We start from the raw sequence: 25,693 nt of genomic DNA on the forward strand, positions 1-25,693 counted from the left end.
ACTGTAAGTGTATGAAAAATGGTATTGATAAAAAATGTAGACAATTGAAAAATACAGCTAAAAAATAGAAAATCATAAAATTAAAAAAAAAAAAAAACTAAATATAGAAAAGTTAGAAATATAGAAAAAGTAAAAAAAATAATTTTAAAAATCTGAATATTTTTAAAGTTTTTTTTAAATTTAATAAATTAAAAACAAGTTTCATATTTTAAAACTTTATATATTTTTTTCATGTACATATGTATTCTCCCAAAGCAATGGGATTCAATCTCTCTCGAGCACAATTTCATATCTATACAAAAACAAACACACTCCTTAAAACTCTCGTTTTATTAAGTTACATCATCTTCTCATTGTTTAGCGCCCCTTTATGGCCAACACAGGCATGACATGTGCAGCGCTATGACTCGCAAAATTCCAGGACGTCATGTGGTGAATCATTCCGTGACCGCGCTCATATCTCAAATCATCTTTCCCCATAAAAACAAATGAAACTGCAATGAATCTGTTCCAGAAAGCACAAAAATACATCATACCTTGTTCTTCTGTTGAGTTTTTGACTTAACTGTGCATTACCGCCATCATCTGATATTGTCCTGCCACTGCCAGGAAACCGATGTGAACTGATTGGATAAAATAATAATCAAGCCGACAATCCTGAGCTTCTTACAGAAGTAATATATTTACTTACAATGTTAGGCGTCTTCATTCCAGATAGTTTATCTGAAAACATCAGACTTTTCACAATAAATTCGTATTACATTTTAATTAAATAAAAATCCACTTGAGATTTGAAATGCATAGAGAACACCATTATAAACAATGACATCCACCAAAGAGCTGTTAGTCAATATGGTGAACAAAATAGAGTTGATTTCGATGATTGAATTTTGAATTTTTCGGGAAAAGTTTAAATCAATAAGTAAAGCTCTAGATTCGTGTTGCACCGATTCAAATTTTTGACTGAAGTGTGTGCCGATACTGTACCGATACGCTTGAAAAAAAAAAAAAAAAGACGTAAATTTCGGACTATAAGCCGCTACTTTTTTACCCTCATTTTTTAATTCAGCAGCTTAATTGTTGATTTATTTGGGTTAAAAGGTAACACTTTATTTGACAGCGGTGTCATAAGACTGCCATAACACCGTCATAACTATGATATGACACACATGGGCATTAATGAATGCAAATGACAAATGTCAATAAGTGTCATCCAGGAAATCATGTCACTAACTCCATTTCTGTACAGCTCGGATCTTTTACATTTATTCAAAACTGAGATAATTTGTCGCATAACAGTAAATGACATCTGTTATAAGCATTCATTAATGCTCATGACAGTGTCATGTCATAATTATTAAAGATGTCCCGATCGATGTTTTTTTTTTTAATATACATATATTTTTTAATTACATCGTTTTCTAATTGTATTTAACGTTACAGACATATGTCACACTCATCCAGAGTCTTTAGTTTAGGCTTAAGGTAGGGTTATCAAATTTATCCCGATAACGTCGGTAATTTATTTTTTTAAAATGTATCACGTTAAATATTTAACACAATTAATGCATGCGTTGCACGACCCACTCACGCATTGTCGCGCTCAATCTTTAATGGTGCCGTTTTACCCATTTAGAGAGATAAAAGGCAGCTTAAAATGAGTAGAGTGAATTTTGGCAGCCTTTGGAGCCTTTTTTTTAATAGGCTAAAACCTTACAATCCCTCTCCCTACGATTAGAAATACTAAGTGAAGCAATGTGGGGAAGCAAGGTAGCAATTGACCTTTTTCTTAACACCTTATCTTATTTCCCAACGCATAAAAGATATATCAATTGGTAGCACTACGCACAGTCATGGTTCCACTTCCCATCATGCATTTGGGTTGAATGGCTGCAGTATCATTTACTGAAAGCTCAACAAATACACTAGATGGCAATATTTAGTCACAATATACAAAGTCACAAGTCTTTCTATCCGTGGATCCCACTCACAGAAAGAATGTTAATATTGTAAATGCCATCTTGAGGATTTATTGTCATAATAAACAAATACAGTACTTATGTACTGTATGTTGAATGTATTTATTCGTCCGAGTTTTATTCATTTTTTTCTTAATGCATTGCCAAAATGTATATGATCGGTAAAAATTATCGGGAATGATTGGAATTGAATCAGGAGCAAAAAAAAGCAATCGGATCGGGAAATATCGGGATCGGCAGATACTCAAACTAAAACGATCAGGAGCAAAAAAACATGATCCTAATAATTATGATTGTCTAATGACAGTCTTATGGCACCAAGGTCAAACAAAGTGTTACCAAATACCAAAACTAGCAATTAATGAAACAACCAGAACAGCAACTGAAGAAATAATTAGCACAGAACATGTATTTTGTTTTTAACATCTGGTGCATTGCATGCTAGGAGGCATGTTGGATGAGAACAGTGTTGACAGGTGGCAGCGGAGGTTGACTGTCTCCCTCAAGGGAGCAGTGATGGCCAAATGGTGGTTCATTTGGTCTGTGAATGTAAACATTCAATAATGTTCATGGCACTGTTATAATTATGATGGTCTGATGACAGTCTTAAGGCGCCATTGTCAAAGTGTTACCAAATACCATAACTATCAATTAATGCAACAACTAGAACAGCAACTGAAGAAATAATGAGCACAGAACATGTATTTTGATTAACATCTGCTGCATTGCATACTAGGAGGCATGTTGGACGACAAGTGTTGACAGCAGGTGGCAGGTGGTCCCTCCTTCATGGTGGTTTATTAGGTCTGCCAATGTAAGCATTCAAAAATTGTCATGACACTGTCATAATTATGATGGTATGATGACAGTCTTATGGCGGCACTGGGAAATAAAGTGTTACCAAATTCCATAACTAACAATTAATGAAACAACTAGAACAGCAACTGAAGAAATAATGAGCACAGAACATGTATTTTGATTAACATCTGCTGCGTTGCATACTAGGAGACATGTTGGACGACAAGTGTTGAGAGCAGGTGGCAGCAGAGGTTGAGTGTCTCCCTCAAGGGAACAGCGATGGCAAAATGAAGCTTTGCAGCCAATTGGTTCAAAGCTTCATGGTGGTTTATTAGGTCTGTCAATGTAAGCATTGAATAATTCTCATGACACTGTCATAATTATGATGGTATGATTACAGTCTTATGGCGGCACTGGGAAATAAAGTGTTACCAAATTCCATAACTAACAATTACTGAAACAACTAGAACAGTAACCGAAGAAATAATTAACACAGAACATGAATTTTGATCATTGTTTATCTGTAGCACTGCAATGCATGCTAGGAGGCATGTTGGACGAGAACAGTGTTGACAGCAGAAGTTGATTGTCCCCCTAACAGAACAGTGATGGCCAAATGAAGCTTCTTGAAGCAATAAAGCTTTGCAGGAAATTGGTTCAAAGCTTCATGGTGGTTCATTTGGTCTAATGACAGTCTTATAATGCCGCTGTCAAATTAAGTCTTACCAGTTAATATCGTTTGGAGTAAATATCCCATAACACAGTGAAGAAGGCTGTGGCTTACAATCCGGTGCGGCTCATCTATGAACAAATGCAGTTTTGTGTCAAATTTGGTGGGTGGCGGCTTATAGTCAGGTGCGCCTTATAGTCCGAAAATTTACTTTACGATACAATAATTGCTAATATGGCTTGGTCAAACACTGCTTGGCTGCCACTAAAAGCGCTAGATGTCCAATGCGTTTGAAGCGGGAGGGATGGTCGCTTCAAACGGATTGGGTGTCTACCACTGATAAACCCATTGACATTCACAGCAGAAGAATGATTGAATGTCACACGATTGGACACCTTATCAACGCTCCTGGGCATATCCGGCGGCCATCTTGGGTAGGGCGACCAGCAGTAACAAACGTCATCTCAAAAAGTACCGTCATTTTCAAACTATAATCCGGCACCCACCAAATTTGACACGAAAACAGCAACAGCCGCAGCTGTCCTCATTGTATTATGGGATATTTACACCAAAAGATACTAACCGGTAACACTTTATTTGACAGCGACATCATAAAAATGTCATAAGACCAAATGAACCACCATGAAGCTTTGAACCAGTTGGCCGCGAAGCTTCATTGCTTCAAAAAGCTTCATTTGGCCATCATTACTCCCTTGGGGGAGACAGTCAACCTCTGCTGCCACCTGTTGCCAACACTGTTGTCGTCCAACATGCCTCCTAGCATGCAATGCAGCAGATCTTAAAAATCAAAATACATGTTCTGTGCTAATTATTTCTTCAGTTGCTGTTCTGGTTGTTTCATTAATTGCTAGTTATGGAATTTGGTAGCACATTATTTGGCAGTGGTGCCATAAGACTCATCAGACCATCATAGGTATGACAGTGGAATGAGCATTATTGCCTATTGCATGCCTCCTAGCATGCATTGCAGCGCTACCGACGTAGATAACAATCAAAATTCATGGTCTGTGCTTAATACTTCTTCAGTTACTGTTCTAGTTGTTTCATTAATTGATTGTTAGATTTGGTAACACTTTGCGGCTTATAGTCCGAAAATTACGATACATATTGCAGAACATCGGCAAGTTATTTCTTAGTACTCCCCGTCATTTTAGTATCGTATCGGTACCGACAATCGTATCTGTATCGGCGCAACACTTAATCTAGATCAGTCTTTCCACACAACATTCCACTTAATTACTCCAAAATTTATTGTTAAGTACAATTACCTCACTCCATACCCCCCAAAAACGAGGAATTTCATCAATTTGAATCAAAACCATCGAGTGAAATATCGAATCTACATAAACAAAATAGACGAAATCTGCCTCCTTGGTGATTATTTGTATTAAAGAAATATCACACACACTGAGGTATGACTTGGATTGCAACAAACAAACAAAATTTGAGAACTTGAGTGGAAGTATTCCGAAATTTTACACGGGAATAGACATGAACTCTTTGAATGATTGGACGTCTAACGCCGTCAATGGTAGCCGATGAGTTCCAAAAAAAAATTCTAAGTTTTTCCTGATTTAAAATCATTCCCGTAATCTTACCACCCAAAGTAGGAATCGTGTTCTTTCACCCGTCATCAATCGGGTTTAAGACGACGTCCGTGTTGGCTCGGTTTTGGCCGGCTCCGCTCGGCGCGCGTTGGCCGAATAGGCCAGATTTACGAGTCCGCCGTTCTTATCAGAGCTCGTCTTTCTCCATTTGCCGGAAAGCCTCTAAATCGTCCCGCCAATCGGCCATCAGCTCGTTCACCGATTGGTCGGCGGCGTCTGCTTTTTTGTCTTCAGAGTCCGCTTTTGGCACGTCGGCCTCAATTTGGGCCGGAGCGGCGTCTACAGCTTCCTGGGATGCCGTCGATTCCGATTCGGATTCCGCCGCCTTGGATTGGTCGGTTTGGCAGTCCTCCTCCGCCTGGTGGACGTCGGCGCCTGAAAGAGAATGTGAGTGGTGGGCGGGGATGCAAAAATAGAGATTCTCAATGCACGATGACAGCTGTGAGTAACGGAAAGATATTTTTTGCTCTCAATTTGAGGCCAAAAATTTTTTTATTGGAAGGGAGGACAGTGAATTCTTAGAGTGTATCACAAAAGTGAGCACACTCCTCGCATTTCTGCAGATATTTAAGTATATCTTTTCATGGGACAACACTGACAAAATGACACTTTGACACAAGTCTGTGTGCAGCTTATATAAACTGACAGTTAGCTTTATTATGTTTTAATTTTACACCCTTATCACTCTACAGTGCTGTGTTTTTACAAATTAAATATACGTATATACAGTATGTATGTAAGACAAGTTAACCACGCATCGACAGTGGTCATAATCAATAGAAACCTAGCCCTCCGAAGGGCTAACGTTACGTGAGCGAGTGGCAGTAACGTTAGCGATGAGAGGTCTACTGCTTAAAGATGGCGGCTGTTTACTAACGCTGCCCAGACGCAGCCGCGTCTGTCGTTTCGCATCTAGTCCTAAATGCATGCGATATCTATGAGACGCATCGGACACTACCTGCTACCACACTAGCATTCTGCAAGCGTAGTTTTTGGCAACATCGGCGTATTTTGTAGCGGCTGTCGGCTGCGGTAAGTTTTTTTATTTATTTATTGCTTCTTCCTCTACGCACGTGACGTCAGCGCGTTGTCCCGCATTAAAAGTAGTCCGGGCAAAACGTGACGCTTAAAGCTGGCAAATCTAAACGATTCCTCAAGGTGAATAAAATTATTCGGATCAGTTTTTAAACTTGAGTTACTCGAGTTGCTCGAGTATTTGTTTCAGCTCAGCTGTCAGCATCGCTGCAGAGATTGAAGAGGTGGGGGTCAGCCTGTTAGTGCTCAGACCATACGCCGCACTCTACATCAAATTGGTGTGCATGGCTGTCACCCCAGGAGGAAGCCTCTTCTGAAGCCGGCACACAAAAAAGCCCACCCGTCTCATCAGACCATAGGACATGGTTCCAGTAAGCCATGTGCTTTGTTGATATGTCTTCAGCAAACTGTTTGCAGGCCTTCTTGTGTACGTCTTCAGAAGACGCTTCCTCCTGGGGTGACAGTCATGCACACCAATTTGATGTAGAGTGCAGCGTATGGTCTGAGCACTAACAGGCTGACCCCCCCACCTCTTCAATCTCTGCAGCGATGCTGACAGCACTCCTGTAACGAGTCACATAACATTTCGGAGGGAAAATGACAAGCAGTACTCAATTTGGACATTTAGGGATGTACGTAGTTTCTAAGGGGTGTACTCACTTTTGTTGCCAGGGGTTTAGATATGAATGGCTATATTTTGAGTTATTTTGAGGGGAAAATAAATTAACTCTATGATATAAGCTGCACACAGACTACTTTACATTGTGTCAAAGTGTCATTATGTCAGTGTTGTCCCGTGAAAAGTTATACTTGAATATCTGCAGAAATGCGAGGGGTGTACTCACTTTTGTGATACACTGTATCTTTCAGTGCCATTTGACAGCGCTGGATGTCCCAGTCGAGTTGAGTCCAGAGGTGGGTAGAGTAGCCAAAAATTTTATTCAAGTAACGTTACTTCAAAATAATATTACTCAAGTCAAAGTAAGTCATCCAAAAAATGTACTCAAGTATAGTACAAGTAAAAAAGTATGTGGTGAAAAGAATACACTAGTAATCAGTAACATTGTAACTGTTTAAAATGTTTGAATTTTTTTTTTTTTTTTTTTTTACTTTTTTTTCTCAGCACAAAGTTATCTGTATGAACTGTCATTATCATACTGTACTGCAACCTATTACATAACCACTAGAGGTACAACAATTAATCGACAACTAATCGATCAGCAAATTAATCGACAACTACTTTGCCAAACAATTACTGTAATTGTCAAGGACCTTCTCCATCTTAAACTTGTCTAAATTCTTGAAATTATATCATTTCTATAACTTCTCAGTGGTAAATACAGGTAGTCCCTGGGTTACGATTAGTGCTGAAATGATTATACATACCGTATTTTTCAGACTATAAGTCAAGAGTTTTTTTTCATAGTTTGGCTGGGGGTGCGACTTATACTCTAGAGCGACTTATGTGTGAAATTATTAACACATTATTATATCATTTCACGTGTTATTTTGGTGTTTTGGAGTGAAACCGGTGGTTTGGTAAACTTGTTAGCATGTTCTTTATGCCATAGTTATCCGAATAAGTCTTAATAGCTCTGTTATGTGAACATACTGGCCACGTTCGCATTTCGTTGTTCATGCATAATGTAACATTATCATACTGTACACTGATTCAGCATGTTGTTCTCTGTTGTATTTTTATTTTAAATTGTCTTTCAAGATGACATATTTGTAAGGCTTTTCCATTAAGAATCGGTGTCAAAGGTGTCAAACTTGACTAAAAAAACAGTTTTGTATGCTAGGGAGAAGCTAAATTAATTAACAGTAAAGCAAAGGTAGCACTAGGGACAGTTGTAATGACGTCTGATAGAACGACTAGGTCCAGACTTGTGCTTTGTGAATTCATGATTGGTGAGAAACAAACAGAAGGGGGCTTTCGGGAGTAAAAACTGTGAAGTGAAGCCAGGAGGAACAATAAATGTGTGGACAGGGAGCAGTCTCAGGGGAGGACATAGCATTACAGTGAACACATGCTCTCATAGCATTCACCAATTGGTCACTGCCACCGACTACCAATGAGTTTAAATTTATATGTGTGATATACAGTGTATATATATATATATATATATATATATATATATATATATATATATATATATATATATATATATATATATTACACACTCACCGGCCACTTTATTAGGTACGCCTGTCCAACTGCTCATTAACACTTAATTTCTAAACAGCCAATCACATGGCGGCAACTCAGTGCATTTAGGCATGTAGACATAGTTTAAGACAATCTCCTCAGTTCAAACCGAGCATCAGTATGGGGAACAAAGGTGATTTGAGTGACTTTGAACGTGGCATGGTTGTTGGTGCCAGAAGGGTTGGTCTGAGTATTTCAGAAACGGCTGATCTACTGGGATTTTCACGCACAACCATCTCTACGGTTTGCAGAGAATGGTCCGAAAAAGAAAAAATATCCAGTGAGCGGCAGTTCTGTGGGCAGAAATGCCTTGCTGATGCCAGAGGTCAGAGGAGAATGGCCAGACTGGTTCGAGCTGATAGAAAGGCAACAGTGACTCAAATAACCACCCAATACAACCAAGGTAGGCAGAAGAGCATCTCTGAACGCACAGTACGTCGAACTTTGAGGCAGAACGGCTACAGCAGCAGAAGACCACGCCGGGTGCCACTCCTTTCAGCTAAGAACAGGAAACTGAGGCTACAATTTGCACAAGCTCATTGAAATTGGACAATAGAAGATTGGAAAAAACGTTGCCTAGTCTGATGAGTCTCGATTTCTGCTGCGACATTCGGATGGTAGGGTCAGAATTTGGCGTCAACGACATGAAAGCATGGATCCATCCTGCCTTGTATCAACGGTTCAGGCTGGTGGTGGTGGTGTAAGGGCGTGGGGAATATTTTCTTGGCACTCTTTGGGCCCCTTGGTACCAACTGAGCATCGTTGGAACGCCACAGCCTATTGTTGCTGACCATGTCCATCCCTTTATGACCACAATGTACCTAACTTCTGATGGCTACTTTCAGCAGGATAATGCGCCATGTCATAAAGCTGGAATCATCTCAGACTGGTTTCTTGAACATGACAATGACTTCACTGTACTCAAATGGCCTCCACAGTCACCAGATCGCAATCCAATAGAGCATCTTTGGGATTTGGAGGAACGGGAGATCCGCATCATGGATGGGCAGCCAACAAATCTGCACCAACTGTGTGATGCCATCATGTCAATATGGACCAAACTCTCTGAGGAATGCTTCCAGCACCCTGTAGAATCTATGCCATGAAGAATTGAGGCAGTTCTGAAGGCAAAAGTGGGTACCTAATAAAGTGGCCGGTGAGTGTGTGTGTATATATATATATATATATATATATATATATATATATATATATATATATATATATATATATATATATATATATAAATAGATATATAGATATATGTAGATATATATATATAGATATATAGATATATATAGATAGATAGATAGATAGATAGAGAGATAGAGAGATAGAGAGAGATAGATAGATAGAGAGATAGATAGATGTTGAATCATTGGGATATTTTAAATAGATAATGGACAAACATTCGTTTGTCTACTATATTAATTAGTAATGTTCGATAATCGTGATAACCGTGATCATCGTCAATACCGTGATCACCGTTCAAGAACCGAATCACAGCCCCCTGAATCGTAATCGAATTTAATCGTGGGGTGCCTAAGATGGCACACTCCTAATACTGGAAGTATGAAATGATGCGGACTCCAACCCTTGAAAATATCACAGGCGTTGCTATTGGGCTGCTACCAAGATATTTCGGGTCACCTGATTTTGAGAATCTGCCAATCCTGAGTCTGAGAAAAAGTTGTTGTTTTTTTTAACAAATGTTCCAAACATGTTACAGTACTGAATTCTTCACAGTACTTCCTCTTTATCTGGGAGTGTTGCAGAGCATAGAACATATATATTTTTGTTTCTTTTGACAACGCCATTGTATTTTTTGGGATTATTTTTTACTTTTTAGCACTTAAATTTTTTTTTTTAAATTAAAAAGCCCATCCTTTTCACTTGATTTTGATCCTCTAAAAAAAAACCACCCGATTTCTGATCAGGTGATCAGATCGGGGACATCCTTATTTATTATATTTGGAAAACCTTGAAGTTGTTACATTTATCATTATTTAAAAAATCCAATGGGGCATATTAGCAATAATATGTTCAGTCCACGACTGCATAAATCTGTCTCGGTTTGATATCAGTTTAAGATTTTTTTTTATTTGAAACCATTGAGATATCGCCAAAAAGTCATTATTAGACAACTTTACTCGCACCCGAATTTTTGGGTGAAAATTTCAGTAAGAAAACTGCAACCTATACGCGAGTAACTACGATAAAGATGAGTTTGACATCCCTGCTATATACAGTGCCTTGCAAAAGTATTCGGCCCCCTTGAACCTTGCAACCTTTCGCCACATTTAGGCTTCAAACATAAAGATATAAAATTTTAATTTTTTGTCAAGAATCAACAACAAGTGGGACACAATCGTGAAGTGGAACAAAATTTATTGGATAATTTAAACTTTTTTAACAAATAAAAAACTGAAAAGTGGGCGTGGAATATTATTCGGCCCCCTTGCGTTAATACTTTGTAGCGCCACCTTTTGCTCCAATTACAGCTGCAAGTCGCTTGGGGTATGTTTCTATCAGTTTTGCACATCGAGAGACTGACATTCTTGCCCATTCTTCCTTGCAAAACAGCTCGAGCTCAGTGAGGTTGGATGGAGAGTGTTTGTGAACAGCAGTCTTCAGCTCTTTCCACAGATTCTCGATTGGATTCAGGTCTGGACTTTGACTTGGCCATTCTAACACACGGATACGTTTATTTTTTAACCATTCCATTGTAGATTTGGCTTTATGTTTTGGATCATTGTCCTGTTGGAAGATAAATCTCCGTCCCAGTCTCAGGTCTTGTGCAGATACCAACAGGTTTTCTTCCAGAATGTTCCTGTATTTGGCTGCATCCATCTTCCCGTCAATTTTAACCATCTTCCCTGTCCCTGCTGAAGAAAAGCAGGCCCAAACCATGATGCTGCCACCACCATGTTTGACAGTGGGGATGGTGTGTTCAGGGTGATGAGCTGTGTTGCTTTTACGCCAAACATATCGTTTTGCATTGTGGCCAAAAAGTTCAATTTTGGTTTCATCTGACCAGAGCACCTTCTTCCACATGTTTGGTGTGTCTCCCAGGTGGCTTGTGGCAAACTTTAAACGAGACTTTTTATGGATATCTTTGCGAAATGGCTTTCTTCTTGCCACTCTTCCATAAAGGCCAGATTTGTGCAGTGTACGACTGACTGTTGTCCTATGGACAGACTCTCCCACCTCAGCTGTAGATCTCTGCAGTTCATCCAGAGTGATCATGGGCCTCATGGCTGCATCTCTGATCAGTTTTCTCCTTGTTTGAGAAGAAAGTTTGGAAGGACGGCCGGGTCTTGGTAGATATGCAGTGGTCTGATGCTCCTTCCATTTCAATATGATGGCTTGCACAGTGCTCCTTGAGCTGTTTAAAGCTTGGGAAATCTTTTTGTATCCAAATCCAGCTTTAAACTTCTCCACAACAGTATCTCGGACCTGCCTGGTGTGTTCCTTGGTTTTCATAATGCTCTCTGCACTTTGAACAGAACCCTGAGACTATCACAGAGCAGGTGCATTTATACGGAGACTTGATTACACACAGGTGGATTCTATTTATCATCTTCGGTCATTTAGGACAACATTGGATCATTCAGAGATCCTCACTGAACTTCTGGAGTGAGTTTGCTGCACTGAAAGTAAAGGGGCCGAATAATATTGCACGCCCCACTTTTCAGTTTTTTATTTGTTAAAAAAGTTTAAATTATCCAATAAATGTTGTTCCACTTCACCACTGTGTCCCACTTGTTGTTGATTCTTGACAAAAAAATTAAATTTCATATCTTTATGTTTGAAGCCTGAAATGTGGCGAAAGGTTGCAAGATTCAAGGGGGCCGAATACTTTTGCAAGGCACTGTATCATTATATCCTGAGGTTCACTGTAATGCAAAAACTAAGATAGGCATGAGTGAAGGGGCATTACAAAAACAAAAAAGCAAAGAAATACTTACTGCCCTCAAACAGACTTCCAGGGAGAGGTTTACCTTTGAATATGGCTGCTGTTTGTCCACAAAATGAGCGGGTCAAGGAGGAGCGGGAAAGAGAGGACAACATAAATGAGCGAGCAGAGGGGAGGAAGCGTTGGCTCATATTGATAAAGTGATGTAACCGCAGTTAGTGGCTTGGGGAATGAGTGAGAATTGCTGGGAAAGCTTCATCTTTAATTCACGAAACAGCATGAAGAGGAGGCGGAAACAGAGAAAAGTGACGCACCTCGGTCTCGCGCTTTGTCACTGAGCAGAACCTCCACCTCCCGGTGCTCCTTGAGCGCCTCCAGCAGGATGTTTCCTTCCTTGTGGAAGAGGAATAGAAGGGGCAGGGTGATGTCGTCCGTGCTACGGCCGTCGCCGGCCATCTGGAAAAGGGGCGCCGTGTCGCTGCTGCTCCCCTCGTTGTCGTCTGGCACATGAAAAAAAAACTTTTTCAATCACATAAACTGTTGTGCACTCGTGCTGTAGGATATGACGATAAATATCGGCAGAAATGATAGGAAACTTTCTATCGACATTTTACCTATCGTCATTATCGCCATAAATAGACCTCTTCCTGCAATGCATATTTTGTCCAGCAGATGGCAACCAATTTGCGCCGACGTGCTACATCAATAGGATTCACTAATCGGCTTTAAGATGACCCTAATTGGTGCCCCATGCCAACCGTACGTGAGTAATGCATGCAAGACAATAGAAAATAGCAGCACATGTAATCCAACCAGTAACATTATGCTAATTTAACTCATTGGCTGCCATTGACGGCCATTTAGTGTCGTCAATGGGACTGAAAGAAGAGCATTCATAAGCCAGTTCTCCCAGTTTAAATGAATTGGATGTCTAGCGTTGTCAACATCAGGCAATAAGTTAACCCTTTAAGGTCTGGGCCTATTTTGTCTGATTCTGCATGCCTTTGAAGTTGCCTTTATATTTCAAAGACAGAATTGTTTACGATGGCCTGGTTTGGTCCCTTTTTTTGTGACACCTTGAACTTCATGTCCAAACTGTTGTTTCTTTCACTGACCAATTATAAATCATCATTTTGGGCCCAAAAAGACCAAAAATTCCAAAATCGTTTTGTGAAAATTTTTAATATTGATGTCCAATTGACAACCAAACATGCGTAACGAACCGTTTTGAAACTTTATAATATTTATTCAACATGTTAGGATGAACATTCAACCAAAAAAATTTAGAATAAATAGTCTTATATTTGACAATTCAACATAAACAACAGGTATGGCCATAGGCGTATTTTGCTTTTATACATGCTCTAGTCAAAACGGGTTATATACAGCAGACCAAACAGTGAAGAACAGTGAAAAAATATATACCATCTAACACAAAAAGTGTTTAGAGGCCATCCCTTTATGAGTTTAGGTATTGTGGCCCATCACCTGATCAAAACTATGTACACACAATCAAGCTTCTTGAACACACATTTATATACACAAATTGAGAAGACTGATTGTGGGGGGGAAAAATATATACTTAGCATTGGAAAAAAAGTATTTTCAAAAATATTTACAATAAACAAGTTAAATTTTTTTCAGGCATGCCATTCCGAAAAGCTGTTTCGTCCTGGAATTCCTTGCCTTCCAATAATCTTGCACAGTTGGAAGTGAAACCAAAGACATGTACAAGAGGAGTCCAATAAATTTTTCAAGCTCCTCCACTGTAGTGTCTGTCCACACAAACTTTTTCCCAATCTCTTTTCGGACTCTGCCATACTGGTTTATGTGTTTGCACATATTCATCATTGTCGATGAGGTGAAGAACAGGTCAAAAAGTTCTTTTGGGGTGTATGCATGGTCACGATTCACCTGAGGTCCTGGTGGTCTCCGGGGTGTGAACCGGCTGCACTGTGGGGCAGTGTCTGTGTCTTGCTCTGTGCTCCATGGCACAGGTGCAGGCTGAGCCAGTGGTGATCGGCTTCTGCCGCGCTGACTTCTCCGGCCTCCCCTCCGCTGACATCTCATCGCTCTTCCGTGATGACCCCTTATCCCTCGTCCTCTTTCCATTCGGGCAGTGAATGTATATTTTTCATTGTCACTATAAATGTACATGAAAAAAAAGTCAGTATTTATGAAAATAATAAAGTATAAAATAAAAATATATACAGCAATAAATAATAATGGAAATCTATATGTATGACAATAGAAAGAATACCATAGCTGAATATGTGCTACATCCCTAATCTTCATATAGAAAGAAGAACACCACAAATTATAAATTCCTGCCTGGGATACACACAGTGCACGTACGACTTTGATCTGATATGCACATTTTATTATTATATACACAAACACACACTTATATTGCATCAAAATTAACTTTGTCTTGCAGTATCAAAAGAAACTTTCAAAAGAAACTTTTTCAGCATTAAAAAAAAAAAAGTGAGTTGGCTTACCTCTGCTCGTCGATGGCGTCACCCACGTGTTCAAATCCGTCACTATCTTCACTCGAGGACTCTTCCGAAGAAGACGATGATGACGAATTTAGACCATCCTCTTCCTCAAGTTGATCAAAAAGCACAATTGCTTGCGCTAAATTTAGTTTTCCGTTCATTCTCAAAGTCACACAAAGTCGCTGCTTGATCGAAACGGCCGTCGCTCGCCACCTCGCTGCTTCAGAACACTCCTCCATCTCGTTCGGTGGAACCTCGCACGGCAGTTTTATTTATTAAAAAAAAAACAAAAAAAACGCATTTCGTGCTTCCACTGTGACTTCGAAAGGGTTCGTTTGATTTGTGTTTTTTTCATGGAGCTTCCGTTTTGAAAAAGGAAAAGAAATGATCGAAATATAGACATAAACAAATGATCCATGCAGCGTTTTAATGTTTTTTTTAAAGGACAATAAAACTATCAAACTTAAATGACAATATCTCACGTTTTAGTTGGTCGATTGACTTCAAATAATAACGAGAGTAAACCGCAACTTCCGCACTTTAAAACGAGACCAACCCACGGCATGTGGGTGACGTAATTAAAACGTGAGGGCGCTTCAAAGACGACGTGCGCTGAGGACGCGCCGGCGCGTCCTTCGACTCTCAAGGGTTAATATACAGCAGTTTCAAAATTTAAAACCAGTTACGAGTTATTAAAATGCACAGACAATTGACTTCAAATTCTTCAAATTCTGTAACGACATGGAACTGGTTGATTGGCCACTGTCCTGCTTTACAATGCGGTCAGAACCTGGGCAACGCGCCTGCCGGGAAAACATCTTAAAGTCTGGATATTGTGGAAGATAGCTGGGTAGATGGCGGCCGCTGTGTCTGACCACACTCGAAGTGGAATGATATCGAGGATGTTTCCTTTTGGTGCGCTGCTGACAGCTTCTGATTGTGCCTGGTGGGACAGTGATCGCTGGGACGGTCCCTATGAAGTGGTCTTTGTCAGCCCGACTACAGTGAAAGTTGACGGACGCGCTGAGTGAATTGATCCCCAGTGCAAGCCTGGTTGCCTGAAGGATAGGCCTGTCGCGATAACAAATTTTAGTGTGCGATAATTATTCTCATAATAAAATGTATTATTATTATTATTATTATTGCGATATGCGATATTATTGCGCCCCCCCAATTTTTTTTAACCAATTTACAATAACACAGAGAGAATACAGTATACAGTGCCTTGCAAAAGTATTCGGCCCCCTTGAATCTTGCAACCTTTCGCCACATTTCAGGCTTCAAACATAAAGATATGAAATTTAATTTTTTTGTCAAGAATCAACAACAAGTGGGACACAATCGTGAAGTGGAACAACATTTATTGGATAATTTAAACTTTTTTAACAAATAAAGAACTGAAAAGTGGGGCGTGCAATATTATTCGGCCCCTTTACTTTCAGTGCAGCAAACTCACTCCAGAAGTTCAGTGAGGATCTCTGAATGATCCAATGTTGTCCTAAATGACCGATGATGATAAATAGAATCCACCTGTGTGTAATCAAGTCTCTGTATAAATGCACCTGCTCTGTGATAGTCTCAGGGTTCTGTTTAAAGTGCAGAGAGCATTATGAAAACCAAGGAACACACCAGGCAGGTCCGAGATACTGTTGTGGAGAAGTTTAAAGCCGGATTTGGATACAAAAAGATTTCCTAAGCTTTAAACATCTCAAGGAGCACTGTGCAAGCCATCATATTGAAATGGAAGGAGCATCAGTCCACTGCAAATCTACCAAGACCCGGCCGTCCTTTCAAACTTTCTTCTCAAGCAAGGAGAAAACTGATCAGAGATGCAGCCATGAGGCCCATGATCACTCTGGATGAACTGCAGAGATCTACAGCTGAGGTGGGAGAGTCTGTCCATAGGACAACAATCAGGCCTTTATGGAAGAGTGGCAAGAAGAAAGCCATTTCTCAAAGATATCCATAAAAAGTCTCGTTTAAAGTTTGCCACAAGCCACCTGGGAGACACACCAAACATGTGGAAGAAGGTGCTTTGGTCAGATGAAACCAAAATTGAACTTTTTGGCCACAATGCAAAACGATATGTTTGGCGTAAAAGCAACACAGCTCATCACCCTGAACACACCATCCCCACTGTCAAACATGGTGGTGGCAGCATCATGGTTTGGGCCTGCTTTTCTTCAGCAGGGACAGGGAAGATGGTTAAAATTGACAGGAAGATGGATGCAGCCAAATACAGGAACATTCTGGAAGAAAACCTGTTGGTATCTGCACAAGACCTGAGACTGGGACGGAGATTTATCTTCCAACAGGACAATGATCCAAAACATAAAGCATAATCTACAATGGAATGGTTCAAAAATAAATGTATCCAGGTGTTAGAATGGCCAAGTCAAAGTCCAGACCTGAATCCAATCGAGAATCTGTGGAAAGAGCTGAAGACTGCTGTTCACAAACACTCTCCATCCAACCTCACTGAGCTCGAGCTGTTTTGCAAGGAAGAATGGGCAAGAATGTCAGTCTCTCGATGTGCAAAACTGATAGAAACATACCCCAAGCGACTTGCAGCTGTAATTGGAGCAAAAGGTGGCGCTACAAAGTATTAACGCAAGGGGGCCGAATAATATTGCACGCCCCACTTTTCAGTTTTTTATTTGTTAAAAAAGTTTAAATTATCCAATAAATGTTGTTCCAGTTCACGATTGTGTCCCACATTTGTTGTTGATTCTTGACAAAAAATTAAAATTTTATATCTTTATGTTTGAAGCCTGAAATGTGGCGAAAGGTTGCAAGGTTCAAGGGGGCCGAATACATTTGCAAGGCACTGTATATTAATAGATCAAGTACACCCGTTTAAATGTGATAAATATTTACTCTTAAATTCAAAAATACTTTTTAAGAAATCACAACTAAAAACAGTAGACCATGCCTCTTAAGTAAAAAAAAACAACAATATTGATACCGCACAGAAACACAGAATTAATAAAATGTGTTTAAAAAAAAAAAAAATTGCACTTAATAACTTAAGCATTTAGGCAAATGAAAACTTTTCCCGTCATAGCTTCTGCAATGGTGTTCCATAGGGATGCAACGATACAGTTAAGTCAAGGTTCGGTATGATTTTTGATACGGGGGACAAGATTTTCGATCCGATTCAATACATTTAATGCTCTGTAAAAAAAATAACAATTATATTTTTTGTTTCTTTTTTTTTGTTGTTGTTGGGGTTTGTTTTTTTTTGCTAACGAGCAAAAATTAAATTGCCATCATACAAACATGCATTTTAGTGAATAATATTTATCTGTTTACTTCTTACTGATCTGAAGAAATTTTGTATAAAAGTGCTGAGAACAATCTTTACTGTTTGTAAAGTGAGGCAGGGCACACTGTTGATTGCTACAGCTCTCTTAGCAGCTAGGTTTACTACATGAGCAAGACATTCTATTTGTGGTCTGAATCCATCTGTGTCACGTACTGAATTAACAATATTTGCAACATTATCTATAGTCACTGGTATGGATGGATTTGGCCTTCTTAACTTCCATTCAGTCATGGCAGTTTAGAATTAGTCGATGTAGTATATGGACTACGTGTCCCATAATCACTCTGGGCTCACGTAGCCAATGGCATGGGCATTAGCACATCTAGTTTGCCATTTCATGATATCTAGTGTGTGCGCGCATTAAAAAAGTTAGCAAGCGCCGCTGAAGTCACGTCTGCTCATTACTACACAACACCAGCATATGACAATCGACTTTTATAAACACGACGAGTTTGAAGCAGCCGTTCGTTGTCAAAGCCAGGTTGTTCGTAGCAGCCAAGTCGGTAACAATGTTTTGGCGCACTTAGTTGTAAATATCCGGCGTTGTGCTGAAAAATAGCCGCCCCGCGTGAAATGTCACTCCTGACGGGAGCGCCCACACGTCAACAACACCGGCGCGCCATAGATGGTCCACAGTCACTCCGGAGGACTGACGCGGCCGGTATACGTTGAACAATAGGATATAATGGGAACGATTGGCTGTTCTTGCCGGACCTGGAACGAAGAGTTGGTAACGAGGAATCCGAACTTTTAACAGCACGTCTGCCGCACGCGCGCACGCACGCGAGGCGATAAATCGCAGCGGAAAAATTACCGCCTTCATTTTTATTTATTGCGCGATAAATGGAATTATTGCATATTGCAACAGGCTTACTGAAGGACCGCCAGTCCCCCAGGCCATGAGTCCACAACCGGAATGGCGATGCAACCTACTACGAAGCTGCGCAACCTACTACGAAGCTGCGCAACCTTAAAGTGCCTGTGACACGAAAAAGCGTGTTTATTTCATAATACACGCGGTATTTTATGCTCCTGAATGATATGGACCGCTTGGATGTGTGTGGAAGCGATCGCTATATTTATTTAGTTTTTTTAATCCCGCGCCAGGAAAATGAGTGACTTCCGGCTTCGGTCTTGCATTGAGGAGGAGGGCGCTGTGACGTGTATGGTAGAAGACGTCCTCTTCACGCTACAGTACACTGTTGTGTATGAGGACAAAGGATTCAGCTGATTTTGCGGATTAATACGTTTATTTTTCGCATCACACCAGCCAAACGGCTGCAGAAAAATCATTCTGTATGAGGGAGAGGCGTATGCGCCTTTTTGGAGTTTCAAAAGGTTCCCATTCACCGTGGATATGTACTGTGGGACCATTGGATTTACGAGGAAGCGAGTAAACATCTTGTTTTGTATTATGTCAAATACGAATACAGCGATTACAAAGTAAACACTACAGCCTTCCTTTAAATGAAGGAATACTTACGTTTGATCATTGATAGGCATGTAAAAAGCTCTCCTAATGCTCATTAGCAGCAGCACGTTAGCTGCACAACAACTCCAGCCACCCTCCTCCGAGGAACGAACTGTAAATTGCTCTCCGCCGGGCGGTTTGCCGATCCGTGAAGACGATCGACAACCGGGTCGTCATGTCAAATAATCCAGGATAGCTATGTGTGATTTTCCGCTTTGAAGACTTTGAAAAATCACTCGGTTCGGGTTAGCATGTCGACTAGCTGTCACGCCTTCTGGTTTGTTTACATTCTCCGAAGCCGGGGAAGGGAAATGACATATGTCCGATTTAGGTGTCATTAAATATCATTCGGGGGGTGCGACAGTAAAGGTGAAGTCGACAGTTTTGACCATTATGGAGTAATGTTGCCATGTCGTCCTGAATAAATGCATTTTTATTATTTCACATTCCATTCAGCACAAGACTGTTATTTGTCATGACCATGCCATTTATTTAGCAATTGGGGAAAATACTTGGATAAAAAGAGTATCCTGTAAAAATATTGAAGAGACAGAAACAATGACATTTTGCCGCTCTCTTTGTCGCGTTTTCCTCGTTGTGAATAGTTCCCGCTCAACGGGCTGACTGGTCCTTAAGCCATTTATATAGCTACTGGGGAAAAATATTTGGGTAAAAAGAATATCCTGTAAAAATATTGGAGTAGAGAGACTGAAACAATGACATTTTGCGGCTTTCTTTGTCGCGTTTTCCTCGTTCTGAATAATTCCCCCTCAATGGGCTGAATAGTAAAATCGATGAGCCCAGTCTACCGCTGACGTCATCCACCTGTTGGGGACGCTAAAGCCCTATAATGGTAGGCGTGGCTAACCGGCAGATTAAAAGACTAATTTCTCGTCATCTGTGCTTTGCTAAATTGTTGTATATAGTCGAATCGTCTCAAAATATGATTCTAATTCACATAATAATGCCATTTAAGACTTTTTTTCTCGTGTCATATGCTCTTTAAGATGAATGTTCGTCAGGAGTCACAAAGGAACGAAAACTGCAACGAGGATTAAGTCGACAAAAGGAAGGTGGCGGACAAGGCCTACCATCGGTCCTCAGCTATTCCCTATCTTCTGGATCGAATCAACTGAATAAACTAATTACTGAATTATGAACTAATCTACTGGATCTAATCAACATAACGAACAATCAGAGGGGATGGTTATCATAAAAAAAAAAAAAAAAAAACTTGTAATCATTACGAAATCTGAATGTCAATAACTGATATTCGATATTTTCTGCCTCCCATATGATATACTGGGGACGGGTTCAATAAGCTTCGGCCTGTCCCGTCAGCCCATTTCTTTTCGGGTTGAATTAATTGTAAACACATATAAATGGTGTATGTTTGTTTGGGTTTGTCATGCCTGAAGGGAAAATAAATAAATAAATAAATAAACAAACGATATTAGTAGATAATTAGTTATCTTTACATTGAGCAAACCTTTGTATGCTGCTGTGGTGTTTGTTTACACTGGACTGTTTTAGGCAGGTCAGAATCATTTCAATTAAAAAATAATATTGAATTGTGGCATACTGATATCGTGATTGAAGGGCTGGCCGATATATCGGACAGATATATGGACTTTTTTCAAGCTATATAGCTATTACACCGTAATAGGCTAACGGTTATACTCGCTGTTTGGGTAATTGTCTTTCTTTTAAAGGTTTACCGATATGTTGCCTGGCTGATACATTGGGCTGATATGTGGATTTTTTTTCCAAGATCATCAACTAGTATAATAGCATAACTGTAATGTTGACTGTTTGCGTGAGGAACTTTCTTATAAAGTTTGACCGATATATTGGCTGGCCGATATTTCAGGTCGATATACGGATTTTTTTTTCCAAGATCGACCGACATCAGCCGATATATAACCGATAAAATAGCATAACCGTTTAGTTCACTGTTTGAGTGATGATCTTTCTTTTAAAGGTCGACCGATATATTGGCTGACCGATATTTCAGGTCGATATACGTTTATTTTTTCCTCTAGATCAACCGATATCAGCCGATATATAACTGATATAATAGCATAATCGTGCAAGACGACAGTCCAGCCAGACCCAACGCTACCACTAGAGGGCAGTGTATCCTCCATCATTAAACAAAATACAACACTTTTGGACTTTTTGGATAGTTATATTGGTGTACTTCAAGGGTTAATTCTGATTTACGCAGAAATCCTGGTTACGTTGCCAGCGATGAAGGGAACTTGTTCGTACCTGGGGACTACCTGTTATGAGTGTTTCGTAATCAACGCGCTTTAAAAAAATGACATCGGCCTCAAATATCAACTAACGAAATCCGCTTTAGACATCAGCAATCAGCTGAATTTTTTTTATTTCATATCGGTATCGACATTTGCCTTTGAAAACCCCATATCGGTTGACCTCCAATGGTTATAGATTTTCTTGTATACTGTATATACATAGCACTTTCATGCAAAAGAATGTCTATGACTTGATCACATGAATAGAAAATGACCCCAATCACCTCATGTTTAGAAGATCGGTATTGAGTGAAAAATATCGGGTTTTTAGGATAGATTTTTTAAGGGCTACAGAGTAACAGAAAAATTAAGATGTACAAAATCGTCAAAAGAAACAATTTATGTTTTGTACTACACAACAATACATCACCACCTAAAATATCAGAAATGAACACCGTCGGTAGAAAAACGTTCTGCTAGCTGTCACTGAAAGCTAATGCTAATCATGGCAGCATGATGTCTGAAATATGGAAACATTTTATGGGTACTTGGTATCAGCAGATCCTCAAAATCGGGCGACTCGGACTTGAGCTCGGTATTTAAAAATATATGATTGGGAAAACTAATTATGCTCAATAGTTTTTCGTCAAAGCAATAAAGGCGGATCTTGTTGACGTAATTGTAAACAAGTACGACACACGGGAAACCCAATTAACAGCTCGTCACACGCGACTTATCCGACTGTCTGTCTTGGAGCTAATCCGTTTAATCGGTGGCTAATCAAATCAGTGGGTTCATCGCTCACCGACGACGATGCCGCCGATGGCGCCGGCTTTCTGGATGTGCCGAGCCTTCTCGGCGAACATGCACTGGCCCCTCTGGAGGAGAGCGATGTGGCCACGGACGTAGTCGCCGTTGGTGATCTCGCTGCAGCCGCTGTAAGGCTCGGCGACCGTGACGAAGCCTCGGACCTGCGAGTGAGACGAAGAAAACGTCATACGTTTTTCTGCATTTATTTCAGTATTTTTATTTATGTATGAACCCATTCACTGACATTGACAGTGATAGACATCAAACCCATTTGAACTAGGATGGATGGCATTGAATGATCATGTTTCACTGCCATTGACGGCGCTAGATGCTGCCAGCCTTTCAGTCAAAATGGATTGGACGCCTTACACAGTCAACAGCACCCAATGAGTTAATTAATTCTCAGTCTCACTCTAAAGAACAAAAAAAGACAGCAACAAGATTAATTTGACTAAGGAAACGTTTTTTTTTTTTTTTTTTTTTTTAAAGTATTTTTTCTCTATTATTTATTTAACTGTTTCTTTGATTTATTAAGGAATAAATCTGTTCACACATGAATGTAAAATATTAAAAAACAAAACAAAAGACAACACCACCTTTCAGGAAACACGAGGAATTTATTCCTTTGTTTTTTCAAATTAAAAAAATGGTTTTAATATTTTTAAATTGCTTATTTAGGATACTTAAACGTATTCATCAGTTTTATGGATTAAGAAATTAATATTTTGCAACCACGTGTTTTGTTTGAGTAAACTTTTTTTTTTAAAGATATTTAATTTTAATTATTCTTATTTAAATGTTTATTTTAATTTTTGAAAAAGTAAGGTTTCAATTGCATGAGGAAACCATTTTCTTCCTTGAAAAATATGTATACTAACTGTATATATTCTTTAATTACTTACATTTTGCAGAAGTGTTTTTGAGAAAAATAATGAGAACACGGAGTTCCATTATATTTAAAAATAGAGAAATGATTGTCATTATGAATGTATTCTTTTCTTTAAAAATATATTTTGAAGCTGATATAGATTGCTTTTATATAATTTTTTTAAGGTAAGAAATTATTTTCGCAATTTCAAACAGGAAAAATTGGGAAACGGGGAAACCATCTGGTCACCTTTAGGCTCCTCGAGAGCAGAAAAAGCAAAAAACAAAAATGGTAGAAGAGCTAGGCCTGGTCCAATTCACCAATGACACATTCAATATGGCACGTACATACAACAAGGCTATGTACAGGGTCACCCAAAAAACATTTTTCTTAGTCCTTAAAATGATGGAAGAAATATTTTATTTATAACAACTGAAACCTTAAAACATACCATTTAAGAAACAATTATGGAATTTCCATTTTAACCCTTTAACACCGAACGTGTCGGCAGCAACGCGTTTACGCATAATGTATTTGAAGCTTCGTCACGCTGTAATTACGTCACCCACGTGCCGCTGGTTGGTCTCATTTGGAAGTGTGGAAGTTGAAGTCCACACCAGTTTTTATTTGAAGTCAATCAACCAAGTAAAACGGGAGATAAAGTCATTTGAGTTTTATTGCACTCATAAATATGCATTAAAACGCTGAATGGACCATGTATCCATCTCCATATTTCCATCATTTCTTGTCCTTTTTCAAAACCGAAAGCAGCACAAAAGACTACATATCCCAAGAGCCATTGTGATGTCAAGAAGGACGAACCGTATGCAACATTTTCAATTTGCAAGCGAAGCGAGGCGCCAACTAAGGAAAGGGAGGCATGCGAAGCAAGCAACGGGCGGTTGGATTGAGCCAGCGACTTTGAAACGTGCAGAATGAATCTAAAACTTAATGCAAGCTAATGCATTATTTCATTAACTCAAGGAACAAAATCAGCTGTATTTGTCGTTGATTTCTTCGGATGAGTCGGCGTCTCGGCAAGTAGACGTGACAGCAGCGCGCAAACAGCGAAAGAGTAGGCTGTGTGACGTTGTGTGTGACGGAGCTCCGTGACCTGTTCAAGAAGAAGCTTTATTGAGTGTGCAAAAAAAAAAAAAAAAAAAAAAAAAAAAAAAAAAACTTTATTGGCCTCAAATTCCTGAAAAATTTGAATTGAACTGAACTACTTGTCAATATTTTTGAAAATACCTTTTTCAATATTATATGTATTTTTTCTTCACTAAAATCTTTTCAATTTTTATATAGTTGTGTGTTCGTGAAGCTTGATTGCATGTACGTATACATTTTTGATAAGGTGATGGGTACAATACCAACTTCACAAAGAGATCTCTTCCAAACCCTTTTTGTGTTAGATGATACATATAATTTTTTCTCACTATTTTGCACTGTATATAACCTGTGTTGACCATAGTATGTGTAATGGCCAAAAACGCCTATGACCATAGCTGCTGTTTGTGTTGAATTGTCAAACATAAAACTATTCAATCTTATTTTTTCTATTGAATGTTTATCCTAACAAGTTGAATATTATCAAGCTTCAAAACGGTTGGTCAAGCATGTTTGGTTGTCAATGGGACATCAACATTACAAATTTTGAAAAAAGATTTTAGGATTTTTTTGTCTTTTTGGGTCCAAAATGTGGATTATAATTGGTCAGTGAAGAAAACAATCTGGACATGAAGTTCAAGGTATCCTGAAAAAAGACACCCAACTTGGCAATGGTTAACATTTTTTTCTTTGAAATATAAAGGCTACATCAAATGCATGCAAATTCGGCCAAAATAGGCTTAGGTGTTAAAGGGTTAAAAGGAACCTCGGACTTAAAGACTAGAAACACATATATTATTGCCATTGATTTAAAAATCTATAATATTTAGTACATGTTTTGACCTATGGAGGGCCCTGCCATGTTTTAAGTGCAATACATGCTACGGGGGATGACTCGGTTAGGCTGGACAGGCAGAATAGCTATGCTAGCTAGCAAACGAAGCTAGTATGACGACTAGCATGATTTTGTCGTATTCTGCCACTGCTCAGATTGTTTTGTTACAGAGCTGTGGGATGAGCTCCCAATGTCAAACCTGTATTCAATTCCAGCTCGTCAGTAGTGTCTTTAAACCTATCCTAAGCAGCTTGCCAAGAACCATTACCATTACCATTACTTGCTGCCA

At 39.3% G+C, this 25,693-nt stretch overlaps 2 protein-coding genes across 5 annotated transcripts in view; both read right to left on the reverse strand.

Annotated features, from left to right (window-relative positions):
* Positions 1-315: 315 nt before the first annotated feature.
* Positions 316-25,693, reverse strand: part of edem3 (ER degradation enhancer, mannosidase alpha-like 3) — a 50,761-nt gene continuing 25,383 nt past the window's right edge. For 2 of the 4 annotated variants that reach the window (XM_057841417.1, XM_057841416.1), the window contains exons 18-21: positions 22,590-22,755; positions 12,547-12,732; positions 12,285-12,332; positions 316-5,450 (exon numbers count right to left, since the gene is read on the reverse strand). In XM_057841417.1, the coding sequence (XP_057697400.1) occupies positions 5,203-5,450; positions 12,285-12,332; positions 12,547-12,732; positions 22,590-22,755 (648 nt within the window). In that variant the 3' untranslated portion in view covers positions 316-5,202. The remainder of the gene's footprint in view (positions 5,451-12,284; positions 12,333-12,546; positions 12,733-22,589; positions 22,756-25,693) is intronic. The other 2 variants (XM_057841418.1, XM_057841419.1) reach the window with 2 other exon arrangements.
* Positions 12,802-15,385, reverse strand: LOC130919036 (uncharacterized). The gene is made up of 2 exons (XM_057841421.1): positions 14,734-15,385; positions 12,802-14,375 (listed from the first exon to the last, which is right to left on the reverse strand). Exons 1-2 carry the CDS (start codon positions 14,967-14,969, stop codon positions 13,862-13,864), a joined length of 750 nt encoding a protein of 249 aa, XP_057697404.1. The 5' UTR covers positions 14,970-15,385; the 3' UTR covers positions 12,802-13,861.

This window comes from Corythoichthys intestinalis, chromosome 7 (assembly GCF_030265065.1).
Source record: "Corythoichthys intestinalis isolate RoL2023-P3 chromosome 7, ASM3026506v1, whole genome shotgun sequence".
NCBI lineage: Eukaryota > Metazoa > Chordata > Actinopteri > Syngnathiformes > Syngnathidae > Corythoichthys > Corythoichthys intestinalis.

What these genes read in the sequence shown, in the direction of transcription:
- LOC130919036 (XM_057841421.1), bottom strand. Translation starts at nt 14,969, where the DNA reads ATGGAGGAGTGTTCTGAAGCAGCGAGGTGGCGAGCGACGGCCGTTTCG. An exon ending in GACGCCATCGACGAGCAGAG is followed by an intron (nt 14,376 to 14,733) that starts GTAAGCCAACTC and finishes GTACATTTATAG; the next exon opens with TGACAATGAAAAATATACAT.